Source organism: Calonectris borealis, chromosome 11 (assembly GCF_964195595.1).
Source record: "Calonectris borealis chromosome 11, bCalBor7.hap1.2, whole genome shotgun sequence".
Classification (NCBI taxonomy): domain Eukaryota; kingdom Metazoa; phylum Chordata; class Aves; order Procellariiformes; family Procellariidae; genus Calonectris; species Calonectris borealis.
The window spans coordinates 22,819,080-22,832,854 of record NC_134322.1 but is presented as its reverse complement, the minus strand read 5'-3'; the positions used below and the strand labels follow the sequence as shown (position 1 = coordinate 22,832,854).

Below are 13,775 nucleotides of genomic sequence, written 5' to 3'. Positions count from 1 at the left end.
CCTAGAGTTAAAATGAACAACTGAAATGGTGGTTATAGGAATTTGTGTATTGAAGTAGCAACTGCCTGTTGTGCTGGTTGTGGAATGTCTTAACTTTCTTTTTAAAAAATGGAGGCGCTGCACATGTTAAGTAGTTTAAATAAACGCGTGAAGCAATCAGTCAAAGAGTTCACCAGAATGGTTCAGAAGATGCTACTTCAGAAGGCATTTGGCTGATGCCACTGTAAAACTCAAGTTTATTTTTATAACAGCTTCCCTACAGATTATTCCTCGAACTGTTTCATGGTTTTAAATAATATTATTAATGTAATTAGCTAATAGAAGGGTAGGAAATTAAAGCTCTCTGCAGGGGGAAGATACTCAATTGAAGTGTAAAGTGAAATTTGAAATGAGAGTCAATCAAGCAGGCACTCTGGGAAAGGTGCTGAAAACTACGGGCACCAAGGAGGTTTTTGCAGAGTTCTGAACTTTGTTCCTCAGGGGCAACGTGACGTGGAAGGAGTAAAGATAGGCGCAGAGACTAAGTCTCCAGTCCTTGGAGCTGCTAACATGGGCTCAAATTTAAACGTGGGAGAAGCCTGGCTGATGTGACCGGGACCATAAATGTGGCACTGAATTGGCACTCTGATGGTCATTTGGGAGCAGAGAGATGGTAGTTGGGAAGATCCCCTGACCCTGATGCAGGGTTCCGCATGTGTCAGTGTTGAACTCTGAGGTTCCCACCAGCCCACGTTTCCAGTCCGTCGGGTCTCTCTCTGCCAGTGTATCTTCTGCTCCTCCCAGTCTGGTGTAACTTGCAAACCTGCTTCAGATGATCTCTGTCCCATCATCCAGGTCACTGATGAAGATATGAAAGCCTCTCTGTCCCAGAATCAAGCCCTGGGTAATACCACTATTTCTGCATCAGAAAATGTGGCCAGCAGGAGCGGGGAGGTGATCGTGCCCCTGTACTCGGCACTGGTGAGGCCGCACCTCGAATCCTGTGTTCAGTTTTGGGCCCCTCACTACAAGAAGGACATGGAGGGGCTGGAACGTGTCCAGAGGAGGGCAACGAAGCTGGTGAAGGGCCTGGAGCACAAGTCTGATGGGGAGCGGCTGAGGGAACTGGGGGTGTTTAGCCTGGAGAAGAGGAGGCTGAGGGGAGACCTCATCGCGCTCTACAACTACCTGGAAGGAGGTTGTAGCGAGGTGGTGTTGGTCTCTTCTCCCAAGTACCAAGTGATAGGACGAGAGGGAATGGCCTCAAGTTGCGCCAAGGGAGGTTTAGATTGGACATTAGGAGAAATTTCTTTACTGGAAGAGTGGTCAGGCCTTGGAACAGGCTGCCCAGGGAAGTGGTGGAGTCCCCATCCCTGGAGGTATTTAAAAGACGTGTAGATGAGGCGCTTGGGGACGTGGTGTAGTGGGCATGGTGGTGTTGGGTTGACGGTTGGACTCAATGATCTTAGAGGTCTTTTCCAACCTTAATGATTCTATGATTCTATGATTCACTCATTACCCGAGCTGCCAGTGAGTCTTCACCCCATTCACCACGATGCTGGGAGCCTGCGGGGCCAGTCAGCTCTCCGCACGCCCCACCACCCACCCGTCCAGTCCAGATCTGGCCTTCAATTCCACCTCTGCATGCCCGGGTGGGGTTTCGGTATTTCGTTTGGTTAGCCATTTTGGTCTCTGGTTTTGCTTCCTTTACACTTTCTGTGCTTAAGCTGGGCCAGGAGTTCCCTGTTCAGCCAAGCTGCCTTCTTGCCGTGCCCGTTTGTTTTTTAGCATGTAGGAAAATAGATTGTTCTGGGGTTGTGAGCGGTTTGTCCCCGAATATCAGTGAGCTGTCCTGATCTCAATTGCCTGGAAGGGCAGCCGTCCATGGGATTGCACGTGTCCTGTGACCACGCTCAAGTGTCTTCTCCTGTAGTTCACAGTCGTGATTATGCCAAACGCCTTCCTCGGTTTCCTCAGGATCTGAAATCCTACCATCTGAGGGTCATTTCAGCTAAGGCTGCCATTGACTATCAAATCTCTGAACAAATTTTCCTTATTTACGAATAGCAAATGTAGGAGAGCATCTCTCCTGCTGGGGCATCCAGCACTGGTGTCAACAAGTTGTCCACAACACGCTTCGCTGTTCACTGCTTTGAGCAATGGTGATGTAGGTTGGAGTAAGGTTGTAGCGGTAACTGTAGGTGCTGATAACTGCAGCTAGAACCTTTTCTGCCCCGAGATGCTGCCGTTGCTCCTTGGTATATTGTAGTGTACCGTCGAACAAGGGCTGAAGCTGTGTAATGAAATACCCTGCGCTGAGTAGTCTGCAATAACAAGGTTATCCCTGGGGCACAGGCGCCCCGTCTGAGTCCAGAAGAGGAGCTAAAACGTGGTGCATTTCTGTAAGAAACCTGATTATGGGAACATAACAACAGTTTAGATTTTGCAATGAATGTGAAATTAATGGTGTAGTCTATTGATCGGGAGGGGGGTGCTGGAGAATACTTAATTGTGATCTGTGGCTATTGCAGTGTGGAAAAGATAATTAAGAAGATATTCTTGAGTACTTGCCTTTCCGTGATCTGTATTTTCAATGCCAAAATATCTATGTTCCTGGCCCTGGGAGTCTTGCAGAGTCCTGTAAAGATACAGGTATTGAAGTAAAAAGTCTTGATTCTAGTATCAAAGGAAGAAGAAACCTGTGATGGAAACATAATTAAATTGGTGATTGTGTTTACACCAGTACGTGTTGGGGGAGTGAAACCTTCTGAGGATGGGCACTGAGAGAGGAGATGAAACATGAATGGGAGCTTCAGGAAGGGTGGAAGGTGCAATGGGGCGGTAGCAGACACACCGGCACGCGGGAGGGGAGGGAGGGCATTGCCAGTGTCCCCGTGGAGCTGGGCTCATTTGTGGTGGTCGCTGGTCCCAAGAAATACACCCTTGTCTTTGTGGACAGTAGTATTTCGTATGAGACAGTGAAGTGTTTCATAGTTCTGCTCAGATAGTTTTATTACATTGTGCAAGTCTGATAAAAGCGAACGGTTTGTTCTTCCAGCGTTGTCAGTAGTTGCCTGGGAAATAGAAATGGAAAAATGAGAGTTCTGCCAGTTCAAGACCTACGAGTGAGAGGATGCTTTGGTTGACAAGGTTTTTTAGAATTTGAAATCAGGTTGTTGTTGATGATAGACTTCCGAATGCAGCTGAGACATTGTCCGTGTGTCTGCCTGAAGGTTTGGTTGTTCAGATAACGTTTTCTGGTTTAGTCAGGGGTTTTGTGTGCAGTTTTCTTTTTGTCTGTTGAGACACAAGTCCACGTATTCTGATAGCACGTCAGGTGGAGATGCTGGAGCTCTCAACAAAAGCTGACTAGTCCTGAACTCTTTCTGGGGAAAATCTGAGCCATTTCAGTTAGTTTCCTGTTAATAAGTGAATAAAGGTATTTGGCCGCATAGATTCCCGTGTGGAAAATGTCATCGGGTGGCTTAAGCTTGACAAATAGTTAAGTATCCAGAAAAATTCAGGGTATCCTGAGCTTTAGGTTTTTGTTACTAATTGTGCTTCCTGTAATACTCTGTGGTAATTGGGGTCCAGCTGCTCAGAATATTACTGTTAGATTTACTGGCTGGATTGCTTTAATAGGATTTGCAGAACAGCTATTTGTACGTTACAGCTTGTGCTGTTAACTTGCCAATGTTTTAATGCAATAATCCTGGAGATTTATCCTAGCTTTAAAGTAGTAATGCAGGAAGACATACATGACTTACCACAAAAAGTTTGTTAAGTCTTCGTATAATATGAAGCAAGAGTTTTTATGCTTGTTAGTATCTTTGTAGAATGATGCGATATATGTTATGAGAGGGCGGAAAAGCACTGATGGAAAGAAAACAGTGATCTTAGTGAAAGTTAGGAAGAAGTCTCTATTTCCGCTGCCATACCAGGTTTGTCACCACATCTTAGCGCTGGCAGCTCAGAACGCAGTCACCGTGTGAACTGACTTCAGTCTTTAATTGCACAACCTGGATGAGTTTGCACTTCTTAAATGAACTTTGTATATTCTGTCTGTCGTTTTTTTATGATTGAGAACAGTATAAATGAACTCTGCATGTTAATGAAATAAAGTAGAAGATTGGGACTGGATGTATTTTTTAATAAATAATACAAGTCGGGTTTTTTTATTGGTAAATGTTTGGTATTACATCTGGTTTACAAAGAAATGAAAGTATTGTTTGCCGCTGGTATGTCCTCTTACGAGGTCATATTTTATCCTCGGTTTTCACCCTTCCCTTTCCCTTGCCACTTCCATTACAGTGGAGATTTGGTCTGCTTGCTCGACAGTGACGTGTCCTTTAATATTTCCCATTAGTTTCCAGTAGTTACCTTTGCCTGCATGTCAGCCTTCAGTTTAATGGCCTTTTTTGTGTGTGTTCATTATCTTTTGTTTCCCATCGTGGTTTTGTTTATTTCTTTTGTGTTTTTTTTTCCTGTTTTCTTTTTTTAAACCGTGGTGATGTTTGCCCTTCATATTCCCCAATGTTTGCACATGACAAGATGTTGCCATCCCAACATTACCTCCCACTTCACTGACCAGTGCCACTAATGACCATCTAGCACCCGCTGCAACAGGACCATTGCCTTCAGCCCCGCGGGACGTCGTGGCCACCCTCGTCTCCACTCGCTTCATCAGACTGACGTGGAGGACGCCTGTATCGGACCCTCAAGGAGACAACCTCACCTATTCAATCTTCTACACCAAGGAAGGTATAAACAGGTAAAGATCTTGACCTGTAAAATGGGTTGTGCTCTTTCATGACTCTTCTTCATGCTAGCTTCGCTTAGAAGCACTTTAAACCTTAAGTCTTTAAATGCTCAGAGTCTTACAGGCTGCAGAGTCTGAGGCGGTGCGTTCCCTTCCCTCCTGCACCCTGATGAGAGGATTTATTTACTTCATTGCTGCATATACGTGCTCTTATGGGCAATGCTTGTGCCTATTTTTGACTGACTGCAAACAGTTGCTACCTGTTTTTAGCAGACTGCTTCGAAACGAAGAGCAAGCATAGACTGCAACACTTCTTCAGGAGCACTGACACTGCTATAAGTGCCATCCACCACGGGCACAGAAACATCCTCCAGATAATCCATGTGCTGTTGAGAGTGAGCAGTCATTTCAGGCTTTAAAACCTGTAAATGTAGTCTGATTCTAGAGAGAACTGTGTGGTAGGTGTTGGTTAAATGTTGATCCTCTCCTAGTAATCCCTGTAAATAGAAATTTAAGGAACATGAAGCATTCATGAGTTTTTGACCTATTATCCTAGTGGTTTACTTCCGTCTACCCCTTCTTCTTCCTGACGGGATCTACTGCTCAGAATTACAGTTTCAAATTGTTGTGAAAAGTTTGAAGAAATTGGAGCTAACAATCATTTTGAGCAATGCTTAATTAATTGCAAATTAGCTGGATTATCAGATCTATTACTCAAGAGAAAGTGATCTGTCTACTTACTGACTAGAGCGTGAGACTCAAAGTTAAGAAAGTCATTTGAAGAGAATATAAAACACACCACTACTTACGGTGAATTGCCACTCTTTCTTCGTTCTGTGGATAGACATCTCGTCCAGGCTCATTACGATTAATTGAGGCAATTACTAAAATTTTCTTTGCCTCCCAAATGTTGTTTTCTACTACTTCCTTACTTTGGTAATATTCATTCTTATTGGAGATATTTTAAGTGAGACAAGAAAAAAGGTGGGATCTTGCCAGCCATTCTTGCTTCTTGCCTCTCCTCCTTCACGTTTCTGGTTGTAACTGCTGGGTTTTTAGGAAGTAATTTGCTGAAGATGGCTTCATGCCTCTCCCTGTACTGCTTTTGAGTAAAAAAAAAATGCATCCCCTTCCACTACAAACAATACTACAGAAATCTAGAAAATATTCCTCTTGGGCCAAAAGCATGTACAGAACAAAGGGAAACAGGCATCTCATAATTTGTGGTGAATAAATCAGGAAATTACAGGACAATCTGCAGAAACCCCTGTTTCCAGTTCTCGCGGAGCCAACCCTGCGGGCTTGGGTTAATGTAGTCCCCGGAAAGTTTACACAGCAGAGTACTTAAGCTGGTGCTTATTTGTAAGCAGGTGGTTTCATTGACTTCAATAAGATCTTTGTTTGCTCAAGTACCCTTCTGGATCAGGGTTCAAAGTAGGCTCTAAAAGCCTTTTATTAGCACATATTCACTATTTTCTCAACCTCACCACTCCTTTTCGGTTTTGAAGTTTTTTTTGTTATGCCTCATAAAGACACTTGGTATCACACATTTCACAGATTGGTATGAAAATACTGTGAAATCTTGCCATTGAACCTGGGTTTAGAGAATGAGAACAATAAAATTTAAAAAAAAAAAAAAAAAAAAAAGAAAGGAAAAAGTTCTGTTTACCATTCTGATGTTACGTGGTACTTTTTGACCAATTGGTTGGGCCTTGTGGAAACGTTCGTGGGTGGTTGAATAAAAAAATAGATGAGCGTGTCACACACAACTAAGCAGTCAGAAATCAGGACATTTTGAAGTCAGGGTTGGATGTGCAACCCTCCTTTCTTTCTCAGCGTTATAAAACACTGTTTAAATGATCACTTAGTAGTCCTTGAATTATACATGATCATGTATCTTTGCTGTGGTTTTAAGTGCATATATACCATCTCATCATACTATTACATTTTTGCCTACATGTACCATTTTCATTGCATGCATTACTGGATCCTTTTAGTAACCTAAGCGTTGTCTCTTCCTCGCTTGTATTTGAGCAGTGATCAAACTACGTATTTGATTTATTTACCTTTTAAATCGGGCTTGTGAAAAATGAAAAAAGAAAACCAACCATATAACATGGAGTGGCTTAGTTAGATATTCTGACATCTCTAAACCATCTTTAAAGGGCTGTAGAGAGTCGTCTTCATATTGTGAACTGTAGGACGACTTAAATCTCTCTGCAGTATACAAAGTGTGCAGGTCCTGAGGGACCTGTTGGAGCGGGTCCAGAGGAGGGACAAGAAAATGATCAGGAGGAGGGAACAGCTCTGCTGTGAGGACAGGCTGAGAGAGCTGGGGTTGTTCAGCCTGGAGAAGAGAAGGCTTCGGGGAGACCTCATTGCAGCCTGTCAGTACTTAAAGGGGCTTGTAAGAAAGATGGGGACAGGCTGTTTAGCAGGGCCTGCTGCGACAGGACAAGGGGGAATGGTTTTGAACTAAAAGAGGGCAGATTCAGACTAGATGTAAGGAAGAAATTTTTTACACTGAGGGTGGTGAAACCCTGGCACAGGTTGCCCAGAGAGGTGGTGGATGGCCCATCCCTGGAACATCCAAGGTCAGGTTGGACGGGGCTCTGAGCAACCTGATCTGGTTGAAGATGTCCCTGCCCTCGGCAGGGGCGTTGGACTAGATGACCTTTAAAGGTCCGTTCCAGCCCAAACTAATCTATGATTCTATATATTTCACCCTTTAAACTCAGCGTCTGCTTGCAGAAAAACGTTGATCCCGAAGTTGAACATTACAGAAGACTTGTAAGCAGCAGAAAACAAGGAATTGAAGCAGAAATGCAAATGCTGCCTAAGTTGTGGTGGTTGCTTTTATCACTTCTGAAATGATTAAAGCTGGTTCTGATAGTACGTAGTGTCTGCTGAGGAGGAGTGACTGAGAACGAAGATCGGTAGGACTTGGAGGTTACTTTTTAACAGAGAAATGGAAACGGTCCATGGAAGGGGAGCGTTTCAAAGCATGGAAATCAGCCGCGAAGGCGGCTTGTTTCTGCTTGTTTCCCTGGCTACAGAACGTCCCCAGCTGGTGGCATGTCTTCACATTGCCTTGATGATGTCAAAGAGCGGCTTTTATTGAGGCAGTTACGTACGAATGAAGTGGGTGTCTCGTGGCTTTAGTGTCGCACCTCTAAACAACTGGCGTAATCTGGTCAGATAGAAATGACTGTCTTCCTTACAGATTGTGTAGTTACGCGGTTATTTCGGCCTTGTCTTAGGAATTCCAAATTGAAGACAGTTCCCCTGGGAAGGGTGTGAAAATCCACGTGTGATGGGGGGGCAAAGGGGGGTTTAATTCTGTGAAACTGTAGACAAGCACTCAGGCAGAACTCCTCCAGACTTTCAAGATTTGGACGAAAATAAAAGGAATAGCTAGCGCGTTGCTGGTACACGACGGTAAATCACACGTGTGAGGTATTCAAATAATATTAAACCCACGGTTCAACGTAGTGTGCCTCAAACACAGAAAAAGGGGTTTAATTGTGTGCAATCACACTGTCAGAACGTCTCTCGGGGCTCGCTGCCAGGCTCTACAGCTGACACGGCTGGCACAGACGATACTCACTTTTTAATAATTCCCTGAAGGTTGTTTTTTGTTGTAAGCGTAACTTCAAACTTCACATTTCCTGATTAAAAGTTGTTTCTGGTTTTGAACTGTAGGCTTTTTCCCTTAGGTACTTGATAGCTATTTTAAACCTTAACTCTAGTTTACAAAGCTCTTTAATTGGGGATTAAACTGGAATGAGTTAGAATAGTCATAATGTTCTGTAGGGTAATATAGTTATTCATATAGACCATCTGTTTTGTTACCTATTATGCCTACCTAAACACATCAGAGCTCGTAAAAAGTGCTCAAGGCTCCCTAAGAAAGGGCATAAATGAGAGATTCATGTAGCACTTAATTAGATTAATCTCAACATATTTTTAACATACTGTTGTGAGGGAGGGCACAGTTCCTAGTTATTACTGAAAATTGCAATACTTAGATGTGTCTTTATTTTTTGATAAATGTTTTCTTTCCATTAAAATAATTTGATTTTTTTGTAATTTTAAATAATAACCTTGGATTGCTGATTTTTTTTTTCCCCTAGATAAAATCAGTGCGTGCATTTACACTTGAGGCAGAAAATGCAATATATTTTGCATGTCAATGGGAGGCGGATGTTATTCCACAGCTGTGAATCAGTTGGCACTTACTCCAGGTTTTCAAATACCATCATTGTATCTCAGACACGTCTTAAAGGAAACTATCCATTTGAGAATGCGTTTTCCGCCAAACATTTTGCACTAGCTCTAACTGGAAAAGTTAGTGAGGGAAAATATTTCCCTGTCCCCCCAGTTTCATTCAGTGGTGGGTATGATATTTCTTTAGGGTGTGTCTCGCTTCTCTATCAGCTTCTTTCTTGCAAAAAATACTTTATAAACATTAGAAGAAGAAAAATCTTTTGGAAACATTTTTAATTCAAATATGCTATAATGATGCTGCGCATTTAATGATAGAAATTAAAAAAACCCACTGAAATAAATTAAGCTGCTTATGCAATGCCATTTTAGCTCAACTTTCATGAAGCAGAATATTCTAGAAAATGTGTTTAAATAGATCTTTAGTTACAATAAGGGTATTGTTTCCCTCTGTATAGATACAGCGTAATAGTGCAGAAATCAACAGGGATTTCAGAATGTTTTCAACCAAGTTATGCTAAATCAACTGTACCAGTTGATTTTAAAAGAAATAAATTAAAAATGGGGATTTTGGCATCATCTTTCCGTAATATAAACTAAAGCATAATGGCTGGAAGGTAGGAAGGGGGAGACACTGGAATAATTTTGCCTAGCTTTCTGCATTAAAAATGATTTAATAGCAGCTATTCATCGGGATGAGAATCGTCTGCCATCTACTGTAGAGCTAAACAAAGTCTAGCAGACAAAAGGGAAAGAATTGTATTCGAAGCAGGCACATTTTCCCTTTATTTTCTCAGTGGGGAAGTTGTTGATTTCTTCTTTTGTAATACTGCTTTTATTTGTGTTTATAGGAAGTAGGTAGCTTCTTTTCACGGGGGGTCAGTGTGTAGATGTTACCCACACGTAGCTCTGTGGACGTTCCGTTGACAACAGCAATGTGTTGGAAATAAAGGCTGCACTTAGTTGATGATTGATCTTTTAATCTTCCCCTCAATCCTGAGCTCGATACGAACCGATGGAGTTTCCTGACCGTGCTCCGGCGGGGGGGCAGCAGCAGGTCCCCCCGTGACCGGGGGGTGCGATGGAGGTTCGCCAAACGCAGGGCAGCCATCCTTCCAGTTGCCCCAGTACACAGGGTGCGTTCTCCCAGATGGATTACGGCTTTCGGCTTGCAAAATGTCGGCCTTTTTGCTGAGCCTGACATAAATGCTCGTTCCCACACCGCGCGCTCTTTCTTTGGGCTCTGTCAGACAAACGGGGGCCGGTAGCCCGGAGCTGCCTCCTCGGTTGCCGGAGGTGAGCTCCGGGAAGCCCCTCTCGCGTGCCCGATTGCCGGCGCACGACACGAGCGCAAACCGCTGCTGCAGGATGGTTTCTGCTCGCGCGGCAGACCGCACGGGAGCACGGAGACGCGGGCGGACGCTGCCTTTCGTTGGCTCCAGTGCTTGCGGATCGCATAAGTGCCCCGGCTGTCTGCCTGGGCGTGCGCGAGTCAGAGCCCCTGGATGTTTTTAAAAAATCTAAATATTAGGGAGGACCTAAGTAAAGTTTGGAGGGAGAAGAATACGTTAAGACAGCTTCTTTGAAAAACACACAAAAAGCAGCCCCACAATATTAACAAAAATGCCTTAAATCTCGCCAGACTCTGTGTATGCTGCTTAAAGATTTTTTTTTCTGGCTTCAGAATAGTAGGATAAACTGTTATCGCATGCTGTTATGAGAGTAACAATGAAACTACTTAGAATTTTGTGATGTCGAGTATAATTTATTCTTTTACTTCAGTGCATTTTTTTTTTCCAAAGAGAAGTTACAAATTTAGAAGCTGCTTGTCTCCAGCAATTTTGGCATATTATTGGTTTATTATGTAGGCAGCGCAGTATAAATAACCACATCATTAACACATTAGATATATTCCAACAGGATACATCTTAGTAGCAACTATTCCTTTATTTACCCCTCAAAAACCCTCTTACTAATCAATGATTGTTTCTGTGCCCACACCGTTTGTTTCCTAAAGGGAACGCGTTGAAAATACGAGTCGTCCTGGAGAGACACAAGTGACGATCCAAAACCTGATGCCAGAAACAGTTTATGTCTTTCGAGTTGTGGCTCAGAACAAGCATGGCCCCGGAGAGAGCTCGGTGCCGCTGAAGGTGGCAACTCAGCCTGAGGGTAAGCTGTAAATATTCCGAGTCCTCTTGAATTTGGGATCAGTTTTTTTTTCTTTTCCCCATTCATGACTTTTCCCAGAACAAGCTGATACTGTTGGAAGTTGCGCTTGCAGCCCATAGTTTCAAAATGATTTTCCAAGTTACCATGTCGGTATGCTTATATGATTTATTCTCACCCTTAGGAAGAATTGATACGACATTCCTTGTTAAATTCTCTAAAGTTTCTGTTGTAAAAGAAATACTTCTAAATTGTCATTAACTGGAAGAGGGGGAAAAAGCAAACTAAGAAAATGCCAAGTGTGTGATTTGTTAGGATCATTCAAGGCAAAAGGAATCTGACCCAGGGAGCAGGATCTCCTTCAGAAATGTGATCCCACCTTTACACCCCGCAATGAATCCATGTGAAATGCTGAAATGTGAAAAAATACCCATCTTTTAACTGGCGTCGATTAATAGTGAAGTTTACGCTAAAATAATTAGCTACCGAAAATGTTAATGGTTAGGCTTGGTGACTAGCGGAGTTTCATGCTTACATTGCAGTTCAGCTTCCTGGTCCAGCACCCAATATCCGAGCGTACGCCAGTTCACCCACCTCCGTCACTGTCACCTGGGAAACGCCGTTGTCTGGCAATGGAGAAATCCAGAACTACAAGCTCTATTACATGGAGAAGGGACAGGACACTGAACAGGTACAGAGCCTGGCTCTTCCTGCGTGATATACAGGGCCATTGGCAGCCTTTTTTCTTTTATTATGTTTTTATCTTAAATTTCTAGAAATACCTTGTGAAGTGTTCATTTTTCTGATAGACTGAATCCTTTAGCCTAAAATACAGAAATACTTAAAATTAAAAATCCAGCATGAAGTGTATGTGTCTCGGAATTAAAGCAATGTTTTACGTGATGGCTTATTTAGGTATTCATCAGCATCGAGAAGCATTTGGGCATGTCCATCATATCACAAGAGGAAAACTCAAATAATAGCTGTATCATCATTTAACAGTTCTGGTTCGGGTAGTGTAAAGGATGCTTGCGTAGTTTTTATAGGTTGGCTGGTTTTATTTTAGTAAAGTAGGCTGATTACTGATTTTAGCATCATCCTTAATCTGAACTGTTCTTGCTTCTTGAGTTCTTTGATCCAGTGATTGATATTTTGATAGCGATGAGTGTCTAATTGATTAAATTTTCTTATGATTCTGCTGGAAGAATCCAGTATGTTCTGTGCAAGTATAGGCTGCCCCTGAGAATAGTCACAACTTGGGGAGGATTAATCCCAGTCATTTAATTTCCCATCCGATTGCATTCGAATATGACTCCAGCTTTAAAAAAAGCTAAGGGAAGAATATTTTTATTAGCATTTACAATAATTTTTGACAGAAGTTTTTAAATAGGAATGTTGTATTCCTCAGATAAAATTACCTTTTCTACTTCTGCATCCCACTAGTCAAAATATAGTAATAATTTTTACTAGTAGGCAAGTTTGTCGGATCCCTTTTAATTTACAGAACAGTGTCCATGTTGTGATTTATATCAGATAGGTAGAATTTTCTCTTGCAAGCTCACTGTTAGCATCTTTACAGGTCCTGGCTGTATATAAACTGCGGGTTTGATCTCTAGGTGCTAGAAAGGTGTCATTCCTGCTTTTGACTTCATTACTGTACTGAAAGTATAAGACGTTTTTAATAGTCGCAGGCCTGATTCTGACCTTGACTTGTATGTATGTTTGTTTATGAACAGGATGTTGATGTAGGAGGACTCTCCTACACCATTAACGGATTAAAGAAATACACAGAGTATAGTTTCCGAGTGGTAGCTTACAATAAACACGGTCCTGGAGTCTCGACCCAAGACGTTGTTGTACGAACACTGTCAGATGGTAAGCTGCTTTATTCCTTTTTTTTTTTTTTTTCCTTCAGGAATTATGTGGTAATTTCCTTTAAGTGAATTTTTAATCAGAAGGACTTTGGGGTTTTTTGTTCATTGTTGCCCTATTTTATTAATAATGTAGTTGTTGTGTATGGTCATGCGTGCTGAAAGTCCCCCCAGAGGCTTTCCGAATTAGGTGAAGGAAAATTACTATACCTGATTGCGATTACAGAACAACGGTGTCCTTCATTTCAACATCAGTAGATTATTTCATGGGTTATTGAGTCTACAAAGTATTAAGAGTGGACAGAAACACAATTATATTGAAGGCAACAACTCCAAATTATTTTTTAGCTTCTATAATATTTTCACATATGAGCAGACTTTTGCTTTTGGAGTGTTTTTATTTTAATTGTGGTCATACGAGAAAATGTTGCATGTCTTTCTCTGGACTCCAGCACAGATACTATTAAATCAGTTGCATATAATAATGAAAGCAGGAAGTGGTAACAGTATTTTCTATAAGGCAAATAAAGAGGTAATGTGAGCAAATATAGATATATGAACAATTGTAGAATGATCAGAGTTATTGTTAACTTTTATTTGTTATAGAGGAGTTTGTTTATATATAAGAACAGTCAGACCAAAAGTGAGCCTAGCCTGGAATCCTCTCTCCGGGAGTGACCAAAAGAATAGATGAGCAGTGAGGAGTATTGTCCCAAATTCTCTCTGTCCAAAAGTTTGTTTCTCTGGGACATCTTGACTCTGCAGTGGTTTCT

General features: G+C 42.1%; 1 protein-coding gene across 1 annotated transcript in view; it reads left to right on the top strand.

Moving 5' to 3' along the window:
- NEO1 (neogenin 1) overlaps nucleotides 1-13,775 on the top strand; it is a 153,416-nt gene that overhangs the window by 96,964 nt on the left and 42,677 nt on the right. The window contains exons 8-11 of the mRNA XM_075159565.1: nucleotides 4,531-4,750; nucleotides 10,980-11,134; nucleotides 11,674-11,822; nucleotides 12,868-13,006. Of these exons, the coding sequence (XP_075015666.1) occupies nucleotides 4,531-4,750; nucleotides 10,980-11,134; nucleotides 11,674-11,822; nucleotides 12,868-13,006 (663 nt within the window). The remainder of the gene's footprint in view (nucleotides 1-4,530; nucleotides 4,751-10,979; nucleotides 11,135-11,673; nucleotides 11,823-12,867; nucleotides 13,007-13,775) is intronic.